The sequence below is a fragment of the Perognathus longimembris genome, chromosome 4 (assembly GCF_023159225.1).
Source record: "Perognathus longimembris pacificus isolate PPM17 chromosome 4, ASM2315922v1, whole genome shotgun sequence".
NCBI lineage: Eukaryota > Metazoa > Chordata > Mammalia > Rodentia > Heteromyidae > Perognathus > Perognathus longimembris.
This window is the reverse complement of record NC_063164.1, coordinates 90,511,137-90,534,714: the sequence shown is the minus strand read 5'-3', so window position 1 is coordinate 90,534,714 and position 23,578 is coordinate 90,511,137. Positions and strand designations below refer to the sequence as shown.

Below are 23,578 nucleotides of genomic sequence, written 5' to 3'. Positions count from 1 at the left end.
AGCAAAAAGTGCTCTGAGTACAAGCCCCAGGACCAGCACCAAACACAAAACACCCCGTAAGACCTGACTGGCCAGTATTGCAGTCCCCACCTGCAGGGAAGCTGGGAAATCTGACCCAGGAAAAGGAAATGTCACACTAAGAGTGTCAGGTCACCTCCTGCCCGGTTTACACACTCACCACTTCCAGAGTCAGTTTCTCCGGTCCCCATTGGGGCCTGTCTCCACAATGTCACAGCACCGTATATACTGTACAGTTATTGATTTTGTCGGTCACGGGGCTTGAACTCAGGGCTTAGGTGTTGTCCCTGAGCTCTTTTGCTCAAGGCTAGCGCTTGCCCACTTAGAGCCACAGCGCCACTTCCTGCCTGGGCTGGCAGGCGGGGCGCTGCTGTTTTCTTCCAGTCTTCACCCGCGATGATTTCTAGTGCAATGCCCACCTCCGTCTTCCCGCGCTCCCCCCGGGGTCCTCTGCCTGCCCAGCTGTAGCTTTCCCCGCGGGCTCACAAGATCTCCGATGCTTAGCCCGGTGCCCAGCCTCGTCCCCTTAGGTCCTGGGGGAGTGGACGGCCGCCAGTGCCCGGCCTTACGCACGAGGGCAGCGCTCTGCACACGCCTTCTGCGTGGATGCGAGGTGGATGGCATCCCTGTGCTCGATCGCCTCGGAGCAGGCCGGTGGTGTCTCCACCCCATACGGTCCGCTACGTTCCCGAACCTTCCCTTCCTCGGCGCCTGAGCCTGCGCCCCGTGTCGGGAGTGCTCATCGACCCAGTCAGGTCGGTGTGGACGCCGAGATCGCTCTCGATTTGCCGGTATTTGCCTCTGCGTGTGCGCGCTCTCAGTCCTCCAATGCCTTCCCCGGTCCCTCCTCCCTTCCTTCCTCTGTTTCCCAGGAACTAGCTGTTCCTCCAGGAGGAGCAGCTCCTCGGCCTGTGGCCTGCAGGAGCCGGAGCAGGAGCCTAAGCTGTAGCCCTAGCCGGAGGAGGAGCCAGAGCCGGAGCCCGGAGGAGCCCGGGCCGGACCGGACCAGGAGCCCAAGCCAGACAAGGAGCCCGAACCGGAGCGGCGGGGCCGGCGCCCGCGGGAGCCCGGGGCGCGGCGACCCGGGCAGCCCCGCCCGGCCCTCTCTCGCTGTCCGCGCCCATGTGGCCCCCGGCGCGCTGGGCGAGGACGAACCGCTATGGCCTCCTGGCGCTCCTCGCCCTCTGCGTGGCCGCAGCCCGCTGTCTTCAAAGTAAGCCCGGGGAGAGGCGGGCGGGAAGGCGCGGGCGCTCGGCTCATGCGGCAGGGCGGTCTCGCAGGGAGCCGGGCTGCCCCAACTCGGCGGTCCGCGTCCCCGCGGGACTCCGTGCAGCTCAGATTCCGGCGCCGCCGCAGCGGGTGCGGCCGGGCAGGGCGACGGCGTCCTCGGCCCCGCACCTGGGGTCGCTTCGGAGCGCTGGCTGCGCCGGGAGGGCACGGTCCCTGGCGTTGGAGCCGGAAGCCGGCGGGAGAACGAGTGCCGTGGACCTGCCTTCCCGCTGCGCCTTAGATTTCTTTTTCCTGGAATAACCTGACCACAGCCTCCCGGGGTGCACGCTGCCGCCCCCTCCACAGAGCCGCTCAGGCTCCGAGCGCTTTCTGGGGCACCGGAGCACTCCCCTGGCCATTTCGGGCAACCCACAGCAACCAGGTCCTGCAAAAAAGGGTTTCTGGAAGTTTAGGTTGGGCGTGGGGCAGAGAAGGTAGTCACTTGTTCGTCTCTGGAAGGGATAAGCCAACAAGAGTGCCAAGCTTGGAGTGGCAGCCCTAATAGGAAATGGATGCCCATTCTAGGAGCACTGGAGACAGAACAAACCCTCCACAGGGAGGGGCACAAGATCATCTGGACTGCTTCCCAAAAGATAGAGTCCAAAGACCTAATGGATGGGCGTAGCCCCGAGGAATTAGACACGGAAACCGGTGTGGAGACTGGAGAGCCTGTGCAAAGCCTGGGGAGCAGGTCAGAGTTTCCGACCATCCCGGGCCTTTGGAATTGCTGTGCATAGTGGAGAGGGCAAGCTCTCTTCAGCTCTGAGTCTCTGGCACGTGCCCAAATGCTAGCCTGGAACCGCCCTTTTAAAAGGATGAAATGTGTATCTATTTAGATGAGACCTGGAGATTAGGCTAGCCCTAAAGCTGTGGTGGCCCGGACCTCTGGTCTCTTTCTCCACCGCACCTGTCAGGAGCTTCCTCCGGTTCATGCTGGGGCCACATGCCTGTGATTCTCCCTATTCAGGAGGCTGCGATCTGAGGATCCCTCTTCAAATTCAGCCCCTGCAGACAAGTTCAAGAGACCAGTAAAACCCAAAGTGGATCTGTGGCTCAAGTGCTAGAGTGCCAGCCATGAGCTAAGCACAAGTCAGGTCCTGAGTTCAAGCCCCTATACAGGCAGCACACACACACTTCAGTCTAGGACCATTGCTAGCTCTCTAGCAGTGTCTTAGTCTACTATGTATGCACCGGCCCTGAATTGGGGGGGGGAGGGGAATACATGGAGCTCAGAAAAGTCTGTTAAATTATGTCCTCAAACACCCTATGTTTGGAGCCTTTCCTCTATAAATGAGGATGTTATGGACTAAATGTTTGTGTCCATGCAGATCTCATAGATTGAAGTCTTAACCTCTGATAATGCTATTGGAAGATGGTCTTTTGTTAGACAATTCAGTTTAGATGAAATCCTAAGATTGGAGCCCTTATGATAAAACCAGAGAAGATTTGTCTTCCTGGGCCCTTAGAGAGCCAAGCAATCAATTTAACAAGCTAGGAAGGGGTTCCCTCCCAGCCTCCAAAACAGTCAGAAAATGAATGTCTGTTTTGTAAGCTTCATCCAGGAGAGGAATAAACAAAGTGGTTCAAGACCATCTGGACTGCTTCCTTGGTCCAAAGGAGAGATGTGGAGACATTGCTTTCAGGATTTCCTGAGAGTTGCCCCATTGCTTCCGTGATTTCCTGAGTGTTGCCGAAACTGTCTGAGACAGAAATTAGTAGGAAGGAGTGAGTATGACTCTAATAAGTAGGTGAAACTGGAAATGGTTGTGGAACTGGGTAGAAGCTGGCAGATTTTGAAGTGCAATTAAACAGATAGGTGCTAAGGTCAGTTTTGCTGAGGTCTCACAGAGAAACCAGGGACATGGTATTGGACAGTGGAAAATGGAGAATTCTTTAAAAATGTCAAAAATTCATTTTATTCTAGTGTTTTGTGAAAAGTATTGGGTATTTGCCTGAAAAAAGAATTGTGTTTAGCAGTACTAGGGCCTTATGCTGTTGCTTAGCTTTTTTACACAAGGCTGGCACTTTACCTCTTGAGCCATACCTCTTCTTCCAGCTTTTTCCTGACTGAAGATAAACATCCCTAAGATTTGTGTGCTTAGGCTGGCTTTTTTTTTTTTTAATGCCAATACAAAGGCTTGAACTCAGGGTCTGGGTACTGTCCCTGAGCTTTTTGCTCAAAGATGGTGCTCTACCACATGAGCCACAGCTCCCCTTCTGGCTTTTTGATGAACTATTGGGGATAAGAGTCTCATGGACTTTTCTGCCTAGACTGGCTTTGAATCATGATTTCAGTTCTCAGCCTTTTAAGCAAAGTGTTGAAAGAAAGGTTTGGTTCTGTTATGCCCGGATTTCGGGGTCCCCAAAGACCACCAAGGAGCCGAAAGCCTATGTAATCACACGAGAGTCTTTATTGCAAGCTTGAGCCTGGCTCACGGTGGTCACCAACGCATTGGGTCTGAATCGAGAGCCCCAACCTTCCATTCAGCAGGATTATTATAGGGTTTTGGGGAACATTCCATGCGCCACATCATCACACAGCAAATCATGTCACACCGCGGGAAAATCATAAAACAGCATAACAACTCGCAGCAAAGCATTTCATATCGCGGGAAAATCATAAAATAATTCTTAAGAATGATTGGCCTAATCAGTGGCGGGAACAGGCCTGGTGAAGGTGATTGGCTAGCTTATGAGGTTCAAAATGATTGGTTTAGACAAATGATCTGGGTTGCAAGGGTGTCGCCCAAGTCATCCTTAGCTTAAGGGGACATCTGGAACTTTAGGTATTTCCTGTTATTTCTTGATTACTTGGTTATTATGAGAGTTTCACTGCCCAAAGAAGTTATTGACACTTTCTCCTGGAATCTCTGCACTTCTGTACTTTGTCACAGGGGCAGGTTTACGGCTTTAAGTCACACACCTGTTGGGAGTGGGCCTTATTTCTCAGAAGTGGCTATCTCATTAACCATGTTTCAGGAACACAAAACACACTGGCCACACTTCAATACCTTTCCTTTGTGTCACAATGGCTAAAGCATTCTAACTTTAACTGGCCTCTGGTCAAATGAAGTCTCTCTGACTACCTTGATTATTTTAGATTGTATTTTGTTCAGGCTCTTCACATTGTCATGTTCTGTAGTTATTCCAGGAAGCTTCAGGGCCCAGTCAGGCCCAAGCTACAATATAGAGGTGCAACGGCTGCTCAGATTCACACACACACACACACACACACACACACACACACACACATGCATACATACACATATGCTCATGCACACACACATCCCAGTCATGCATGCATACATACACAAATGCACATGTGCACATGCATACACACACAAGAGCATCTTTAACAGGGTGGAGACAGGATGGAGGAGGCAGCCCTGGAGTCACTACCCCCCCCCCATTCCCAGGAGAACAGAGGAATAGGTTCTAGAGTACACTACAATACTGTTTTCTATCTCTTTTAAAACATTTTCATATATCAACTGGAAATATAGCTCATAGCAAAGTCAGCATGCATGTTACAGATAACTTTGCTGTAAGTATTGTTGGCCTGGATTAAAACTGAGCCTTTCAAAAACTATGTGAATCTTTCCTACCTGCAATGTCCACAAGCTTTCTAGAAAAAAGGAGGTTGAGTCAGGAAAGGTGTATGCTTGTATTACACACCCTGGGTAGAGTACACAACAGAGTGGAGAGCGTGGGCCCGGCAAACACTCACTTGGAACACAGCTGGTGCTGGGCTGCCCACCTGTGTGGCCACTCACACAGCCATTAAAAGCCTCAGAACAGTACAAGAAATGTATCCAATGCCCAACGTATGATACTGTAACCTCTCTGTACATCAGTTTGATAATAAAAATTTGAGGAAAAAAAAAGCCTCAGAAATCAGATTCCCTGCACCCAGGATTGCCTAGGAAAATGAGAGAGGAAGGGAAGTATAGTCATATGATGCTGAAGTGGCCGTACAGCTAATATTGTTTTGTTTTGTGCTTGTGCTGGGGCTTGAACTCAGGGCGCTGTTTCTGAGCTTTTGTGCTTAAGCCACTTGAGCTCCACTTCAAACTTCTTGATAGTTCTGGAGGTAAGTCTCATGGCGTTTCCAGACTGCTGTCTCAGAAACCATGAATTTCAGATCTTGGCCTCCTAGTTGGCTCAAGTGGTAGAACACCAGCTTTGAGCTCAAAGAGGCTCAAGGACAGTGCCCAGACCCTGAGTTCAAGCCCAGGACCAGAGGGCAGGGGACAGAGTGGAAGAAAAAGGATTGGTGAACTCACAGTTGAAAATGACTCTCCTGTAACTTATTTGCTAGGTTCAGTTGGCCTCAATCAGTCCTGTGGACAGAGAAGAAATGACTCACTGAATCAGACCAGAAAGGGAGCACAGGTCATTCCTTGTCCACAGGTCCAGCCAGTTAAGGAAACATGCTGGCCCCTTGCCCTAGGGGAAAGATCAAACCTGCAACATGCTGACCCCAGGTGAGATCCATAGACCCCAGCTGGCAGAGGCAAGGCCTGGAGAACTGGTGCATAACAAATTTGTTGGTACAGTAGGTACTAATCAGCCCTACAGGCAAGGGGAGAATGACACAATGGACCATAAAGTCCTGTTTAATTAGATAGCAATCACTTCTCTCACTAGCCCATGGACTCCATGTGATTCTGGTAGCTCAGAGCTCCCTGTTCCTGCTCACCTAACCAAGTCCTACTTTGCCTTCAAGCTTTCCCTTTCAGGAAGCTCTTGTTGAGCTCAAGGATCTCCCACTTTTCTCAGTGCTTGGGGTCCCTGATGTCCAGTTATCTGCAAGAGGTCTGCCCCTGGGGCTAGCTACACCATCCTTTGGGGCAGGGACCTGCTGTGCACTCCCAGCACCTGCCATGCTGCCCAGTGCACGCACAGTCATTGAAACACTTCAAAGCCAACACTAGTTGCCTGGTTCCGGAGCCTCACGCCTGTAATCCTAACTACTCAGAAGACTGAGATCTGGGGATCTCAGGGGCCAGTTAAACAACAAAGTCGGAGAGACACTGATCTCCAATTGAACCAGCAAAAAATGTTGGCAGTTAGTGGTTCATACCTGTTATCCTAGCTACTCAGAGACTGAGATCTGAGGATCAGGGTTCAAAGCCAGCCCTGGCAGGAAAGTCCTTGAGATACTTGTCTCTAATTAATCAACAAAAAGCTGAAAGTGAAGCTGTGGCTCAAATCTTAGAGCACTAGCCTTGAGAAAAGAGACCTAAGCTAAGGGACTGGCCCTGAGTTTAAGCCCTAGTACCAGCACAAAAAGATAAAGTGAGAAAGAGAGACTGCCAGCCTCGTCTTTTGCCCTAAGCTTGATGAGAAAGTCTTTAGAGGCTGGTTGAGATAAAACTTCAAGTAAGACATAAATGATGCTCTGCGACACAATGGTAAATGTTCTGAGAAAGAAGATGGAAGGGCTGGGAATATGACCTAGTGGTAGAGTGCTTGCCTTGTATACATGAAGCCCTGGGTTCGATTCCTCAGCACCACACATATAGAAAAAACCAGAAGTGGCGCTGTGGCTCAAGTGGTAGAGTGCTAGCCTTGAGCAAAAAGAAGCCAGGGATAGTCATTGCTCAGGCCCTGAGTTCAAGCCCCAGGACTAGCAAGAAAAAAAAAAAAAGAAGGAAAGAAGATGGAAGCCATATGCATACTTTATGACAAGCTGTTTATATCCTCAGAACCAGAGAAGGGCAAGAGTAGCATTCTTTGGTCATATAATCACCAAGGAATTTGCAATCAGAACAAACTGCTGCTTGGTCCTTACCTCAGAGCCAGTGTCACAGGTTGGTTAGGGAATGGGCATTTGTCACCCTGACAACGAGCCCTCTCTCACTCTCTGCCTGGCACACTCAGAAAGGAAGAGCAATGTCACACTCATAACTTACGGTTATGCCAAGCATATCCAGACCCTGTTAGGCTTCCAGAGAGGTTCAATGCATGTCAGTTTCTTCCTGTTCAGATCAGGAGTTGCCTGGCAGATAAAAGAATCAAGCTTGGGAAAGTCTTGGCTCTAGGGTGGGAGGTGCTAGAATGATTTCCTCAATAGTTCCTTGCACTAATGCAAAGGAAGAGGGAGAGATGAGTCCCTGGGGCACCAGGCACTGCTAAGGGAAACTTATGTGAAGCTCCTCTAAGGATGATTCAAAACCGACCTGAGCAAAAACTTCATGAGATTCTGTTGCAACCCACGGTGACTGGGGACAAGGAAGTAATGGAGACCAGACCATAGAATTGAGATTTGGGCCACCAGGGTCCTGAAGCCTTCTGCCAGCTTCAGATGACCAAGGTCCCTTTTTACAAGGTATTTATTGAGTTGGGTACAAGGGCATATTAGTAGAAAGTGAAGTATCAATATCCTTGAAGTCACAAGCACCAATCATGTGATACAATCTTATTAAGTGATAAATGACTTCCTTATCTTAGGAAGTAGAGGAAAGCGGTAAGTGGTGCTGTGGCTCAAGTGGTAGAGCACTAGCTTTGAGCTGAAGAGCTCAGGGACAGCACCTAGGCCCAGAGTTCAAATCCCACAACTGACAGGAATAATAATAATAATAATATCAAGGAAGTAGAGGTAAACAAAAAATGACTTACAATTTACATAGGCTTTTCTCTCTCCCCAAGCTCCCAGAAAGCCCACACTCAGGATAGAAATCTTTCCCATGAACTCAGTGTTCTGAGAGTTCACATTGGGAGGAGGCCTTCCCAACTCCCAATCCTTTCAGGTCTCACAGCTCAGTTTTTCGGCTCTCACAAGATTCTCATCTTGACTGGGAATATGGCCTAGTGGCAAGAGTGCTCGCCTCACATACATGAAGCCCTGGGTTCGATTCCTCAGCACCACATATATAGAAAACGGCCAGAAGTGGCACTGTGGCTCAAGTGGCAGAGTGCTAGCCTTGAGCAAAAAGAAGACAGGGACAGTGCTCAGGCCCTGAGTTCAAGGCCCACGACTGGCCAAAAAAAAAATTCTGTTCTTCAATTAAGTATTATGAAGCTGAAAGTGGAGTTGTGGCTCAAGTTGAAGAGCACTTGTCTTGAGCAAAAAGCCAAGTGAGATCATGAGGCCCTGAGTTCAAGCCCCAGTACTGGCATACACACAAAACATGAGATCCCTGCCCTGGCTCACTGTATAGTTGTGTACATGCATGCCTTTTAGAAACTGATGCCTAAGCCAGGTGCCAGTGGCTCATGCATGTAATCCTAACTACTCAGGAGGCTGAGGTGGTCTGAGGATCCCAGTTCAAAGCTAGCCTTAGCAGGTAAGTTCATGAGACTCTTACCTCCATTTAATCACATCAAAAGCTGGAAATGGCGCTGTAGCTCTCGTGATAGAGTGCTAGCCTTGAGCAAAAGGAGCATAGAGACTGCGCCCGGGCCCAGGGTTCAAAGTCTAGGACTGGCCAGAAAAAAAAAAAAAGATGAGTAAAAGTAGAATACCAGATCTCTTTCCTTTCCCTACTGGTCAGCCTTTACATACTTTGAGGATGAGAGTTCAGGGATTCTTTTTTTTTTTTTTTGGCCAGTCCTGGGCCTTGAACTCAGGGCCTGAGCACTGTCCCTGGCTTCTTTTTGCTCAAGGCTAGTACTCTGCCACTTGAGCCACAGCGCCACTTCTGGCCGCTTTCTGTATATGTGGTGCTGGGGAATCGAACCCAGGGCCTCATGTATACAAGGCAAGCACTCTTGCCACTAGGCCATATCCCCAGCTCCTCAGGGATTCTTGAACCAAAACTCATTCCTTGTGTGCTGGTGATGCTGAGCTAGCATGGGAGACTGGCAGCCACTCACTACCCAAGGCTGCAGGCAGGAGATGCCTGGGCCTGGCAGAGAAGACAGGGTCAGCTCTATAATGCAATTGGAATAGGAAAGTCATAGGAGACAGGGTTAAAAAAGAAATTTGGAAGCAGATTGTTGGTGGATCTTTTAGAACCAGGGGAAACACAGTATGGTTTAGGAAACTCACTAGTAATAACTTCCATCCAACCTTAAAGAAAAGTCTGTATCTCCTGAGTATGTATCACCATTGAAAACAATGGGATGAGAATAATAACCGACTTTATTGAGAACTTGGTGTTAGACACTGTGACTTCTGTGTGTGTATTGGTGCTGGTTCTTTTTATTCCCCCTTCAGTTGTGGGGCTTAAACTAAGGGCCTGGGTGCTGTCCCTGAGCTTCTTTGTGCTCAAGGCTAGCACGCTACTACTTGAGCCACAGTGCCACTTGGTTTTGTGTGGTTAATTGGAGATAAGAGTCTCACAGGGACTTTTCTGCCCATGCTGGCTTCAAACCTCAATCCTCAGATCTCAGCCTCCTGTGTAGCTAGGATCACAGGGGTGAGCTACTGGTGCCCAGTTTGGTACTGGTTCTTGAACTCAGGGCCTCCTACTCTCACTTAGCTTTTTGGCTCAAAGTTGGTGCTCTACCACTTGACCCATACTTCCACTTCTAGCTTTTGTTGGTTAATTGATAAGAGTTTCACATTTTTCTGCCAGGCTGGTTTTGAATCCAAATCCTTAGATCTCAGATCCTGAACAACTAGGATTACAGGCAAGAGCCACCTGCATCCAACATGGTTAAGTACTGCTTTTGAGTCACCTTCACAGTAATCCTGCACAAAGGTGCTGTGAGTCCCCATTTCACATGCAAACTGAGGCTCTGGGTTGTCGAGGGACATGCTTAAAACAGTCATTTCCTCAGCAGGTATTCATGAGAAGTCTGAGCATGAGGCTTTGGCAATGCAGTGAACACATGGACCAGCTTCCATGTGATCTGAATGCCAACAGTCTATCAAAAAACATTAGCCAAAAATCACAGCAGAGCAGGAGAAATGTGTGGACACAGAGGAAACCTGGTACAACTAAGATCTAACAGATAAGGAAGTATTCTACAGGAAGGAAGTATTCTATCCATTTGGGGCTGGGGGAGTTGCTTGTTGTTGGCTTTTTTGTTTCATTTTGTCATGCTGGTGTCTGAACAGAAAAGGCAAGCACTAGCAGCTAGGATTACAGGAGTGAACCACCAGAACGTGGCAGATATTCTGAATTCATTCGTGCAGGGTAGTATTTTTAAATCACTTCCTCAGGCATTTGCAATTGGAAAACAATACCTGAGGACTATTAGTCCTGGAAATTAATTCCTCAATTGGCTGCTCTAGTAGCCATAACAGATTGCCACAACTGATAACTTAAACTGGTAATTTACTGCCTAACAATTCTGAAGGAAATCCGAGATCATTGAGTTGGCAAAGCGACTTTCAAGGGCTCTGAGACACTGTTCTGTCTGTCATGACCCCTTTGGTGTCTTTGGCTTTCGGATGCATTGCCTCCTTACCTCACCTGCCCAAGGTGTTTTCTCTGTGTACCTGTCAAGCTCTAGGTCCAAATTCTTCTTTGCAGAAGATAGCAGTTGTATAGTGCTGGACTGCACCCTCAGGATCTCATTATAATTTTGTATCCTCTGTAATTATGGGGTCTGGTGGCTTGTGTCTGTAATCCTAGCTACTCAGTAGGCTGAGATTTGAGCATCACAGGTAGAAGCCAGCCCAGGCAGGAAAGTCTGTGAGGCTTTTCCACTGAACTACCTAAAAAAACCCCAAAAACCCAGAAGTGGACCTGTGGCTCAAGTGGTATAGCAATAGCATTGAGCAAAACTCCCTCGCTCCAAATAAGATCTTATTTGAGGATGAAAGTGGGAAAAGAATTTAAAACACAACAGGCCAGCAAAAAGAGTAGGAATCTGGAAGGCCTGGGCTCTCACCCAGGCCTTCCTGAGCCCTGATCACTCCACTGTGCCATTTCCTCAAACTAGCAGTGATGGAATCTGGAAATATATATATATATATATATATATGTATATATATGTATTATTGTTTTTATTTATTTATATATTTCCTTTTTGTTGGTCATGGGGCTTGAACTCTGGGCCTGGATGCTGTCCTGAGCTCTTCAGCTCAAGGCTAGTGCTCTACCACTTGAGCTACATCGTGACTTCTGGTTTCCTAGTGGTTGATTGGAGATAAGAGTCTCATGGACTTTCCTGTCTGGGCTGGCTTGGAACCTCTATCCTCAGATCTCAGCCTCTTGAGTAGCTTAGAGTCAGACACTGAGTCTTCACAATAGTCATGCAAAGTGAATGTTGAGATAAACCCACTTTTCAGAAAAAGAAACAAATCCCGAAAACTAAGCATTTTTAAGAACCAGGAAATAATCAGAGGAAAATATGTTTCAAGGGAAACATATTCAAGGGTTAAGTTTCTCCCCTGAGAGGAACACTGATCCCAGAAACCCTGTAGCCTCTCCTCAGCAGCTCTTGGGAAGCCGAATCCATTCCCTTGCCCACCGCCTTACAGCCTCCAGTGCCCAGGAGCTTTCTCCATGATGGCCTTACTGCCACATCACATCTCCAGAGGCATCACAGGAAGAGCAGCACACCCTGGGTCCAAACTGGGGATGCTTAGGAGAGATCTGACTGACCCATACTAGTCAAGTTACCCACCTTGCCCAATAACCTACAGCTACTGAGGTGGGTGTCCCAAGCTCGCTGTGCAGTCCAGAAGAACAGATGAGATGAGCTGGTCCAGTAGCCTCATTAATAACCAATGACCAGCACAAAAGAAAAAGAAAAGGAGAATGTGTGTACAGCAACAAGAAGAGACCGAGAAAACATGGTAAGGTACAGGGAGCCATGGCCACTGTATGTGAGGAAGCAGCCTGGACCAGGTGACAGAGAAGGGAGAGAGAAGGTGGAGCTGGTGGGGAGCAGTGACTTCGCCAGGGGGAGGGAGGAGGGTGGTGATGGAGTCCTGAGCCTTGTGGCCCTGAGAGCCTTTCCCTGACACAATAGGCACCAGAAGATTCGGAATCAATCTGATCTTGTAAATTTTTGCTTGTGTTTCAATATGTAATATTTGCACTCAGTCCTAACTTCCAGACATCTGTACTTCAAAGTCTTTCTCTAGCACCCTAGATTTCCTCCTGCTGTCTGTTACTCATGTTTACCCTCAGAGACAGTTTACATATTTTAACACAATTGTGCATGAACATTTTTCTGTTTTTGTTTCTGTGTGTGTATGTGTGTGTGCTATGTGTGTGTGTGCTGTGTGTGTGTGTGCTGTGTGTGTGTGTGTGTGTGCTCAGGTTTGGCATCAGAACCTGGGCTCCCTCCTTTAGCTTTTGGCCATGGCTAGTTCTCTACCACTTGAACCACACCTCCTCTTTTAGCTTTTGGTGCTTAATTGGCCATAAATGTGTCTCAAACTTTTCCTGTACTGGCTACCTTGAACTGCTATCCTTGGATCTCAGCCTGCTGGAATTACAAGCCTGAGCCACCAGCACCCAGCAGCACATGCTTTTCTTTGGAGATGTTGATTTTGAGGTGCCTATCAATTGCCAGTACTTGTGAGGTTCTTTGCTAAGTATGTGTTAATATTTTCAAATATTAACAATCTAGGACTCAGACTTAGTCTTGCCCACCTTTTATTTTAGGACCAGTGTTTTTCCTTGTTAAGTAATTCACAAACTTCCTAAAATATTTCAAGTGTTCAAAGGGTGAGTCTGAAAGTAGGAAGCGTGCTGCATGCCTGCAATCCTACTGCATGGGAGGCTGAGGCAGGAGGTTATCATTCAAGGCCAGCTTGGGCTATATAGTGGAACCTTTAGTCTCCTCTCCAAAACAACTATAGGTCCTATTTTTAATACAATCTTTTGTTTTTGTTTTGTTTTTGCCAGTCCTGGGCCTTGGACTCAGGGCCTGAGCACTGTCCCTGGCTTCTTTTTCTCCAGGCTAGCACTCTGCCACTTGAGCCACAACGCCACTTCTGGCCGTTTTCTGTATACATGGTGCTGGGGAATTGAACCCAGGGCTTCATGTATACAAGGCAAGCACTCTTGCCACTAGGCCATATCCCCAGCCACCTAACACAATCATCTATGGAACTCTTACAAACTTACAAACTGTGGTGGAAATCTAAATTGGCATAGACAGTGTTGATGGGAATGTAAATCACTAGGGAGGTTCATTAGAAAAGTAAAAACAGAACTGCTTTATGATTGGAGCATACCATACTTGGCTGAATATCCAAAGGAATGTAAGTTAGCATAAAAGACAAATGTCTGCAGAGCCATGATTATTGCTGTGTGATTCACATTTCCTAAGGAATGGAATCAACCTAGGCGCCACTCAACTGATACATGGGCACAGAAATGTGGTGCATATACTCAGCAGAGTATGTACAGAAAAGGAGATAATGAAATAAACCAGGCTCAGAAAGAAAGGAAATGATTTTTAATGGGTTCATACAGATACGAGTAAGTCTACATGTATTCGGGTGATTGTGTGTTTCTACATAATTACTTTATTCAAATAGAAGTATTATCAGCACAGAAGGGCTTAGGGACAGAACCCAGGCCTGGAGTTCAAGCCCCAAGACAAGCAAAAAAAAAAAACAAAAAAACCCTATTATCTATACATTATTTACTCTGTGCTTTTCTTGTTTCTTGTGAGATCATCTAATATCAACAGGTCTCCCTCATACTTTTGAAAACCTTTGTGGTATTCCAAAGTATTGGTAAGACTTGGAAGAAAAGTAGGCCTATACAGCTTGCAGAGGGCCAGTAAGCTGATCGTCTAAAACCCGCCTGATAACGGGGAAAACAAGGACTGGACAGTAAATCTTTGACATCACAGCCTTACAGGAAACAGAAAAGAGACCTCCCAATCAGAAAGCCATCTTCAAGAATTCCAAGTCTCACTATTTAACCCAGAGCCAAGCTCTGTCATGGAGAATATGGCGCAAGATGGCTTAGCTTCCTTTTGGCATGTTTATGCCATATGCTTGCTTACTCTGCCACATTTCTCCTCTGATAAACTTTCTTATCACCTTTACTATGTTCACATCTTGCCCAAATTCTTCCTTTTCCAGACACAAAGACTAAGGTTGTTTAACTGCCATAAACTTTCTGGTAATATTCACTGTGTTGGCTGGGAAGTTAGAGATGAAGTATGTTTTTCTGACGTGGACTCATGGATGGTCACTGAAGTAGCAGTGAACACACAGGGTAGACATGCGGGCAGTCGCTGTGTGTGGTGAGCACAGGTGACTGAAATGCTTCGTAAGAGCGCTTGCATGCACGGCTGGTACTCTGTGTCCTCATCATTCCTTGGATGAGTTCCGAAAGTAGACTTGTGTGCTGTTTAAATATCTGTATCAATTTTGTCCTATCCCCTTCCAAGCTGCATAATCACTGTAGTAGTGTTTGGGTATAGCTTTTACACACTCATGAAACAATGTTATCACACTTCATCTTTGCCCCACTGATAATAGCCAGGCTATTCAACTTTCCCTTTCTTGGCTAATTGGACTGTGGTAGTAGTCCAGTGTTCCTGATAGAAAATAGTAAATATTGCTGTTCTGCAGTACTTTTTCTAGTTGGAATGCAATTTCTCAAACCTGACAACCTCCAAACAAACTGCTAGAGAAGGGGGAGCCAGTGGGAGCGGGGAGGGATAATAAAGAGGATGAGGGCTGACTATCGTTAAAGTCGTTTGCTTGCATATATAAAAATAAAACAATGAGCTGGGCTTCAGTGGCTCATGCCTGTAATCCTAGCTACTCAGGAGGCTGAGAGATCAGAGGATCACAGTCCAAAGCCAGTCTGGGCAGAAAAGTCCCTGTGAGACTCTTATCTCCAATTAACCACTCAAAAAACTGGAAGCGGCGTTGTGGCTCAAGTGGTAGAGCACTAGCCATGAGCACAAAGAGGCTCAGGGACAGTGCCCAGGGTCTGAGTTCAAGCCCCACAACCAACAAAAGAAAGAAAGGAAGAAAGAAAGGAAGAAAGGAAGGAAGGAAGGAAGGAAAGAAAGAAAGAAAGAAAGAAAGAAAGAAAGAAAGAAAGAAAGAAAGAAAGAGAGAAAGAAAGATGAACCTGTTTTAAGGAGTGAGGAGGGAAAGAGAGAGTGATAAAGTGGGTGAGGTTGGTTGGGATGCATTTTTTGTATGTGGGGAATGAAACCTGGTTTGGCCAGGCACTGGTGGTTCACACCTGTAATCCTGGCTATTCAGGAGGCTGAGATTTGAGCTTCAAGACTGGCACACATGGACACACAACACACACACACACACACACACACACACACAAATCTGTTGTTTGTACAACTAATGTACAGGAATAAAAAGAAGAAATGAAAGAAAAGAAAATATAAAAACATATCAAATCTTGATCTAGGGATAAGGCTCAAGTGGTACAGCACCTGTCTAGCAAACAGAGGTCCTAAAGTCAAACTATACTACCACTGAAAAAGAAAAAAAGGAGGGGGGAGGGTGGAGAGACAGACAGACAGAGACATAAACAGAGTAGTATTACACCAAAATTAGATTTCAGGGTTGGATAATGTAGAGAAATAGTTTGCCCTAGATGAAATGGCAGGGTGTCTGCTTCATGTGTTTTCAGATGGATCTTGCTGTCTAGCCCAAGCTGGCTGCTCTGGTGGCTGTGAAACCTGAGGTCCTCCTGCCCAGCACCCCACGTGCTGGGATAATCATTGTGTGCCAGCATGGCAGGCTTCCGCAGTGGGATTGGGATTCAGGCCTGTGCTGTGCCATAGGAATTCTCGGCTCCTTTTCTTTAGTTATTTCTTAGGTAAGGGGCTTGCATTTTTATTGTGCCAGCCTGGACTGAAATCCTGTGTTTCCCACAGAGCTGGGTTGACAGTGGGCACCACCATGCCCAGCTTGCTGTGATGGGGTCTCCTGAACTTTTTGCCTTGACTGCCCTCAAACTGTAACCTCAGTCTCAGCCTCCACACCCTTAGTAATTGGGATTACAGGCACAAGCCACCTTGCCAAGTCAATTTGTTTCCAGTAAAAGCACATGTAACAAGGGTTGACTATTGGTCGGTCTCATATATAGATGCTTGTTGTACTTAAGCTTTTCTTTGACATTTTTTTACAACATCAAGTTGAGGAGTCTACAAGATTTAACAAACATTTTCCTTATCTCACATTAACACAATATTTCTCTTTTTAGTTGTATGGGTCTTGAATGCAGGGCCTCTTGCTAGTTCAGCTTTTCTGCTCATAGTAGGTGCTCTACCACTTGAACTACATCTCCAGCCTGGCTTTTAGTTGATTGGTTTGGAGATGGAGTCTCATGGACTGTTCCATCCAGGCTGCATCCAACTGAGATACTCTAGATCTCACCTTTTTCAGTATCTTTCTTGAGTAGGAGTGCGCCATCAAGGCCTGGCCATTAACGGAATTCTTCTGCCAGCAGAAGTATCTCCAGAAGGCTGTCCCTGGGTGTTCACTGATCTAGTTGAGTTCTGATCCTATCTACCTGATCCCTGGGTGTTCACTGATCTAGTTGAGTTCTGATCCTATCTACCTGATCCCTGGGTGTTCACTGATCTAGTTGAGTTCTGATCCTATCTACCTGGACATAGCCTCAGCCCCAAGATGTGACCTGCACATTTTGTTATCAGATAGTCAGTGTGTCTTTTGCAAGGTAAGAAACAAGGTGAAAGCCATAGTAAAGTTCATTAGGAAAGGAATGCACTTTCCATAGACTGATGTCTCTAGGATGAGAATGAGGATTACTTTTATCCCAGCACAGGTTTTTAGTTTTGGGGGTTTTCTTGAGGTGGTGGGGGGTGGGGGTGGGGTCCTTGGGACTTGAACTCAAGGCCTGGGTGCTGTCCCTGGGAGCTTCTTTTGCTCAAAGCTAGAACTGTTACCACTTGAGCCACAGCACCACTTCCAACTTCCTCAACTTTAGGTTCACTTCACCTAACCTCATTGTTCATGGCTAACTGCGTACCTATCACTTTTGAACACCTAGCTACAAATGATAGACTCCTCCCTGTAAAGTGAGTGTGGACAGGCTTTTCAGTCCTGCTGTGCCTGAGCTTAATCCTTGAAAGACTCACAAGGGTTCTGTCACTGTATGGGGGTGCGGATGAGGGTGGGTACCCTTCAACTTTCCAGTTTCTACAAAAAATTCAGGAATTTGCAGTCCAAGCCAGCAAAGAATTTCAAGACATCACGTAACCAAAAAAGAGTGTCAAATGGTGAAAGTTTTACGAAGGTTTATTTTAGTATAACAAGATAGAGTGGAGACATAAAATGGGGAAACACTTTCTGCTTCCTATGCAGGAAATGGGAGTATAAGGCTCAAAATGATGGTGCTTATCTGTGGTGTTTATACTCTCTGTGCTGGAAGAATACATTCTAATCCTTAGACCATGGTTCTAGGTAGGTAAGAAGGGTGCTGTTTATTACTGTAAAACATGGAGATGCACCCAGACACCAGTGTCTCATGCCTATAATCCTTGTTCCTCAGAAGACTGAGATTAGGGATCAGGGTTTGAAACCGGCAGTCATGAAAGCCCACCAGATTCTTATCTCCAGTTAAGCACCAAAAAGCTGGAAGTTAACCTGTGGCTCAAACGGTACCTCAGCCCTGAGTTCAAGTTCCAGGACTGGCACAAAAAAGAAAACAATGAAACAAAATGAAAACATGGAGATGAAATCTAGGTCCACTCAAGACACCAGGACAGTGGGTGATTTAAGGGCTTCCCTTTACCTTCATATTCTCTCTTTACCCACTGCAAAGGAGTTTATAGCTCTCTCCCTTGCTCTTTTTCTCTTTCTAGCTTACTCACTCACTCTGTGTGTGTGAGAAAGAGAGAGAGAGAGAGAAAGAGAGAGAGAGAGGCAGATGAGATGACAGTATTGGGGCTTGAACTCAGAGCCTTATACTAGTTTCTGGGATTTTTTTTTCCTCAAGGAAAAAAATACTTGGGTGTTCATTGGAGAGGAGAGTCTCCTAGACTTTTCTTCACAGGCTGGCCTCATCACTCTCCTCAGACCTCAGGCTCTTGCCCTAGAATGACAGACAGGAACCACTAGGCTCCTGGCAATGTCTATAGCTTTTTACCATCTCGAAGGAAAAGGCAGGTGCAGATAGCTCTTTCCTGTCTTCTGCTCTAGTTAACATCTAAAGTTGGTGTGGTGAGAGGGGAGGTAGCCCCCTATTACTTTCAATACCTTGAAATTTATTATTTAACATTTAACTTGAAAAGGTATTTGACAATAAATATTAACACTTAATGTTGACTAACTTCAGTTTCTCTGACTCAGCTGCCCTGCTTTAGTAATGTATGATGCTTTAATGAGATGGTAAATGGAAAGCACTGACATGGGTACCTACTGAGTACAACAGCGCTCATGTGCACTCAGCCAGTGGCAGTGCTATCCATCCATATACTCAGCGAATGCCTCTTTGCCTCACCCATCCCCACTCCACCATGCCCTGCCTCATTACTTCTAAATGTATGTTCTTAGCCAGCCACTCCAGTCACCTCGTGACCCAGTCTGTATTATGTTTTGTTTTAGCATCTCACAAAAGCCAGTGAGCTGTGCACAGGTACAGCATGCATTGAGTTACTATTTTATTCATAGTAGTTCATATTCTCAGGTAAAAAGGTTTGTTTTGGACAGGATGGTCTGAGTGTTTTGTTTTTGTTTTTGCCAGTTGTGGGCCTTGGACTCAGGGCCTGAGCACTGTCCCTGGCTTCCTTTTGCTCAAGGCTAACACTCTGCCACTTGAGCCACAGCGCCACTTCTGGCCGTTTTCTATATATGTGGTGCTGGGGAATCGAACCCAGGGCTTCATGTATACGAGGCAAGCACTCTTGCCACTAGGCCGTATTCCCAGCCCCTGGGCTGAGTGTTTTGAACTCAGGGCCTCAGTGCTTTACCATGAGCCATGCCCCCATGGATCCCTTCTCTCTAATCCCCTGCAGTATCTCACTGCTTCTTTTCCTTATGCTCTTGATGCCCTGGTCCTCTGTGGCAGATGTTCTAAGTTTACTGGGGAGCATCACCTCCTGTGTGAGCCATCCTGCGGTTTCCTGACCCTGAGGATCTGACGTCAACATGTGTCTCCTGCCTGGCTCTCTAGCCTCCTCCCTTAGCCCTCCCTAGGTTCACTACATTCCAGCATGCAGAAACGCAGCCCTGCTCTGTCCTGTTTCCTCCTCTTCCTGTTCTTTAGGTCCCAGTTCAAAGGCCACTTCCTCAGGAGGTCTTCCCTGACCATCTCATGCTGCAGATTGCCTCCCATCTCAGTATCACCTAGCATACTGTCTTTACAGTGGTTATTATTACCTAAAATTACCTGATTTGTCTATCCAGCCCTTGTATGTCTCCTTATGGAACATAGTCTAGATAGTGAATCTCCTGACTTGTCCACAAATATACTGTCAACACCAGAACCTTGAGCTGGGCACTGGTGACTCACTCCTGTAGTCCTAGCTCATCAAGAGACAGAGATCTGAGGATCCCAGTCTGAAGCCAGCCCAGGCAGAAAAGTGCATGAGATTCTTATCTCTACATGATCTGCTAAACTGGAAGTGAATCTGTGGCTCCAGTGATAGTGCCAGCCATGAGTGAAAAAGCCAAGGGAGAGCACGAAGCCCTGGGTTCAAGCTCTAGTATCAGGACCAGAACAAAACACCCAAACCTTCCTGGACTGTGATAGGCATGTGGTAAATGCTTGCGACATGTATTAGTGCATTAAGTAATTTGACATGAGGTTACAATTATATATGTGCCGACACTGAGCACTCCATCCTGCAGGCCAGGGCGTGTCACTGTACATTCCCCAGTCAACCATCAATGCCACCGTGGAGGAAGACATCCTGCTGTCTGTGGACTACGCCTGCCATGGGGTGCCCACCATCGAGTGGAGGTACAGGTCCAGCTGGGGAGCACAGAAGATTGTGGAGTGGAAACCAGGGACTCCAGCCAATGTCTCCCAAAGCCACAAGGACAGAGTTTGCACTTTCGACAATGGCTCCATCCAGCTCTTCGGTGTGGGAGTGCGGGACTCCGGCTACTATGTCATCACTGTGACTGAGCGCCTGGGGAGCAGCCAGTTTGGCACCATCATGCTGCAGGTGTCTGGTGAGAGAGCCCCAGGGCCCCATGGAACCGCAGGTGTGGGCAGCAGATGTGGTCATATTAAAGGCATATGTCTTCTCTCCCCGCTCCTCAGAGATTCTTTATGAAGACCTTCACTTTGTTGCTGTCTTCCTTGCCTTGCTGGGTGCGGTGGCTGCAGTGTTGATCAGCTTCATGTGGGTGTGTAACAGGTGTGCATACAAATTCCAGAGGAAGAGAAGACACAAACTCAAAGGTAATGCTCTGAGCCTTGGAAAGCAAGGAAAATCTGCTCAATGGTTTTGAGGCCAGAGATGGTATGTGTTGTTCAATTTTTAATCTTGGGGAGAGGGGTTGTTTTAGGGTGCCAATCCTGGAGTTTGAAGTTAGGCACTGAGCATTCTCTTTGGGATTTGGTGCTCAAAGCTAGCAGTCTTATCACTTGAAGCACAGATCCACTTCCCGGGTTTGTTTGTGCCTAGAAAAAAATAAAAGGAAAGAATCTCTTGGACTTTTCTGCCCAGATTGGCTTCAAACCTCCATCCTCAGATCTCAGCCTTCTGAGTAGCTCCGATTAGAGGTGTGGGCCACTGGCACCTAGCTGGCATGTGTTGTCTTTGATAGAAGTGGGGCTTATCGTAAGGGCCTCTTCCTCTCCTTTAGTTTTTTTCATTCAAGGCTGGTGCTGTGTCACTGTGTCACTTCAGCCACTCCTTTACTTCCTGTTTGGTTTTTTTTTTTCCCACCAGTTCCGGGCCTTGAACTCAGGACCTGAGCACTGTCCCTGGCTTCTTTTTGCTCAAGGCTAGACTCTGCCACTTGAGCCACAGCACCACTTCTGGCCGTTTTCTTTTCTTTTTTTTTTTTCCCCCTTCTATTTATTGTCAAAGTGATATACAGAGAGGTTACAGTTTCATATGTTAGGATGTTAGGCCTTGGGTACATTTCTTGTACTGTTTGTTACCTCCTCCCTCATCCCCCCTTCCCCCTCCCCCCATGAGTTGTTCAGTTGGTTTACACCAAATGGTTTTGCAAGTATTGCTTTTGAAGTCATTTGTCTTTTTATCCTTTATATCTCAATTTTGATATTCCCTTTCACTTCCCTAGTTCTAATGCCAGCCGTTTTCTATATATGTGGTACTGGGGAATCAAACCTAGGGCTTCATGTATATGAGGCAAGCACTCTTGCCACTAGGCCATATTCCCAGCCTACTTCTAGCTTTTTTGTTGATTAATTGGAGAGAAAAATCTCACAGACTTTTAAACCCAGTTTGGGTTTTGAACACCAATCCCTAGATCTTAACTTCCTGAGTAGCTAGGATTGTGGGTGTGAGCCACTGGCACTGGGCATTGTGTTGTTATACTCACTGTATGTGACCAAGTACCGCTGGCTCATACTCAGGAGGCTGAGATCTAAGGATTGCAGTTTGAAGCCAATCAGAGCAACAAGGTCCATGAAACTCTTTCCTTTTATTTTTTTCTAGGCCCGAGACTGGGACTCAAACTTGGTACCTGCAGCTGCTTTTGCTCATGGCTAGAGCTCTACCAACTGAGGCACACTTCCAATTCCCGAGACTCCTATCTTTAACTAACCCCCTCTCCCCCAAAAAAGAAAGAAAGAAAAGCCGGAACAGGCACTATGGCTTCAATGGTAAAGCATTAGCCTTGAGCACAAAAGCCAGGGACAGCGCCCAAGCTCTGAATTCAAGCCCCAGTACCAGCACCACCACCCCCCAAAAAAATCACTGTATGGTTGACTTTCATTTGATTGACTTGTCTTTTTCTTCACAGAAAGCACAACTGAGGAAGTCGAGCTGCAGGATGTTGAATGTTAGTCACAGCTGGGCCCAATTATTTTGCTACCTCAAGAGGAAAGCTTTATTTCCCAATGTAACAAACAAACAGCCAATCCATTCTTCATTATCCTGTGCTCGTGTCACCTAAGCCATTGCTAATGAGACGGATAGAAGGGAAATTGACAACATGGAGTTGAAGACTGTGGGTTGAACAAATTCAGGGTTTTGGACTTGCAAGAAGCTCATGGAGTAGCTTTGATGCATAGCTTTGCTTGGCTGCAGCTTCAAGGCCATGTCCATACCCATGACTATCTGATACTGCTCTTGACTCAAATGGCCTTGGGAGCCTGTGTCTCAGCCAGTGTCTCCAGAGCGACTGGGGTGCAGCCAGCACTGGAAGATACTCTCTGTGCCTCCCTGGCCCCCTCTGCTCTGAAAACAGCTGCACCTTCCAAAGGCGGCTCTTGTGATGAGAGTATCTGCCTGGTGAATGTAAGGCTCTGAGTTCAAATCCCAATACTCTCCCCAACCAAAAAAAAGAGAGCAAGCCTGAGGGGTATTATAGTGCTGTAATGAGTTGCTTTAAGTATTAGAGACGCCCAGTGTGCTGCTGCTTTGGATACAAGGGATAGGAAGAAAACCAGCTTGCTCTTTCTCCTTCATTTAAAAATCAGCTGGATTTCTCCTCCATAGCCCAGTGTAGACCAGTGTGAGGAAAATGCAGCTCACGTCCACTGCAGCTGCCCCTGCTCTGCAGCCAGCTTGGTAAGGCTGCTGTGTGAGACCGAAGCCTTCACAGTGGAGGGGACAACTGGAGCTCCGTCATCTTGGACAGTTACTAATACTCCATGTGTCCATGTGCTCTCCTCACACAGGCTGAGAAACACTTGGCTTTCACCTACCTCATAGGATACAAAAAGAAAGCCACAGAATCCCTAGTGAGCAACGTAAGAGAAGCATGAGAATTCTTTAAAGATTGGGAAATTTATACTGCCAAGTGCTATATACTGTCTAAGGCATTGAAAATGTCCTGGGATACTGGGCCCGTTAAGCTTAGGGATTGGATCAGTTGGCCTTGGGCTTTCTTTTCTCAAGTTGGTGGTCATAGTGTTTACCAAGCAAGCTTGCACTGGGAAAGCTCTAAAAGCAGGCAGGAATGAATTTTCTATTCCTTTCTCTCATCTATTTATAACTATGGACCCAAGTTACTACCTTAGTTATTATGGAGGCTGGGGTCCTTAGTTATATTTCTACAACTCAGCTGAAAAATCACGCATACAAAAGGAGAATTGCTAGAACATTCCTTTTCTTCCTTCAAGATCCTCAATGTCCCTATCTTTTCTACCTCACATGTGGCAGGTAAAGAGTTAACCTGGAGAGGAACCCTTCTCCACTGTTGGTGGGAGTGCAAATTAGTACAACCACTTTGGAGAAAAGTATGGAGGTTCCTCAAAAAGCTCAATATAGACCTACCCTATGACCCAGCCATACCACTCCTAGGCATCTATCCTGAACAACAGGTATC

General features: G+C 46.9%; 1 protein-coding gene across 1 annotated transcript; it reads left to right on the top strand.

Moving 5' to 3' along the window:
* Positions 1–1,055: 1,055 nt before the first annotated feature.
* On the top strand, positions 1,056–22,390 carry Vstm5 (V-set and transmembrane domain containing 5). The gene is made up of 4 exons (XM_048345635.1): positions 1,056–1,231; positions 19,955–20,281; positions 20,373–20,513; positions 22,049–22,390. The coding sequence occupies exons 1-4, from the start codon at positions 1,141–1,143 to the stop codon at positions 22,090–22,092; spliced, it is 603 nt and encodes a 200-aa protein (XP_048201592.1). The 5' UTR covers positions 1,056–1,140; the 3' UTR covers positions 22,093–22,390.
* The last annotated feature ends 1,188 nt before the right edge of the window (positions 22,391–23,578 follow it).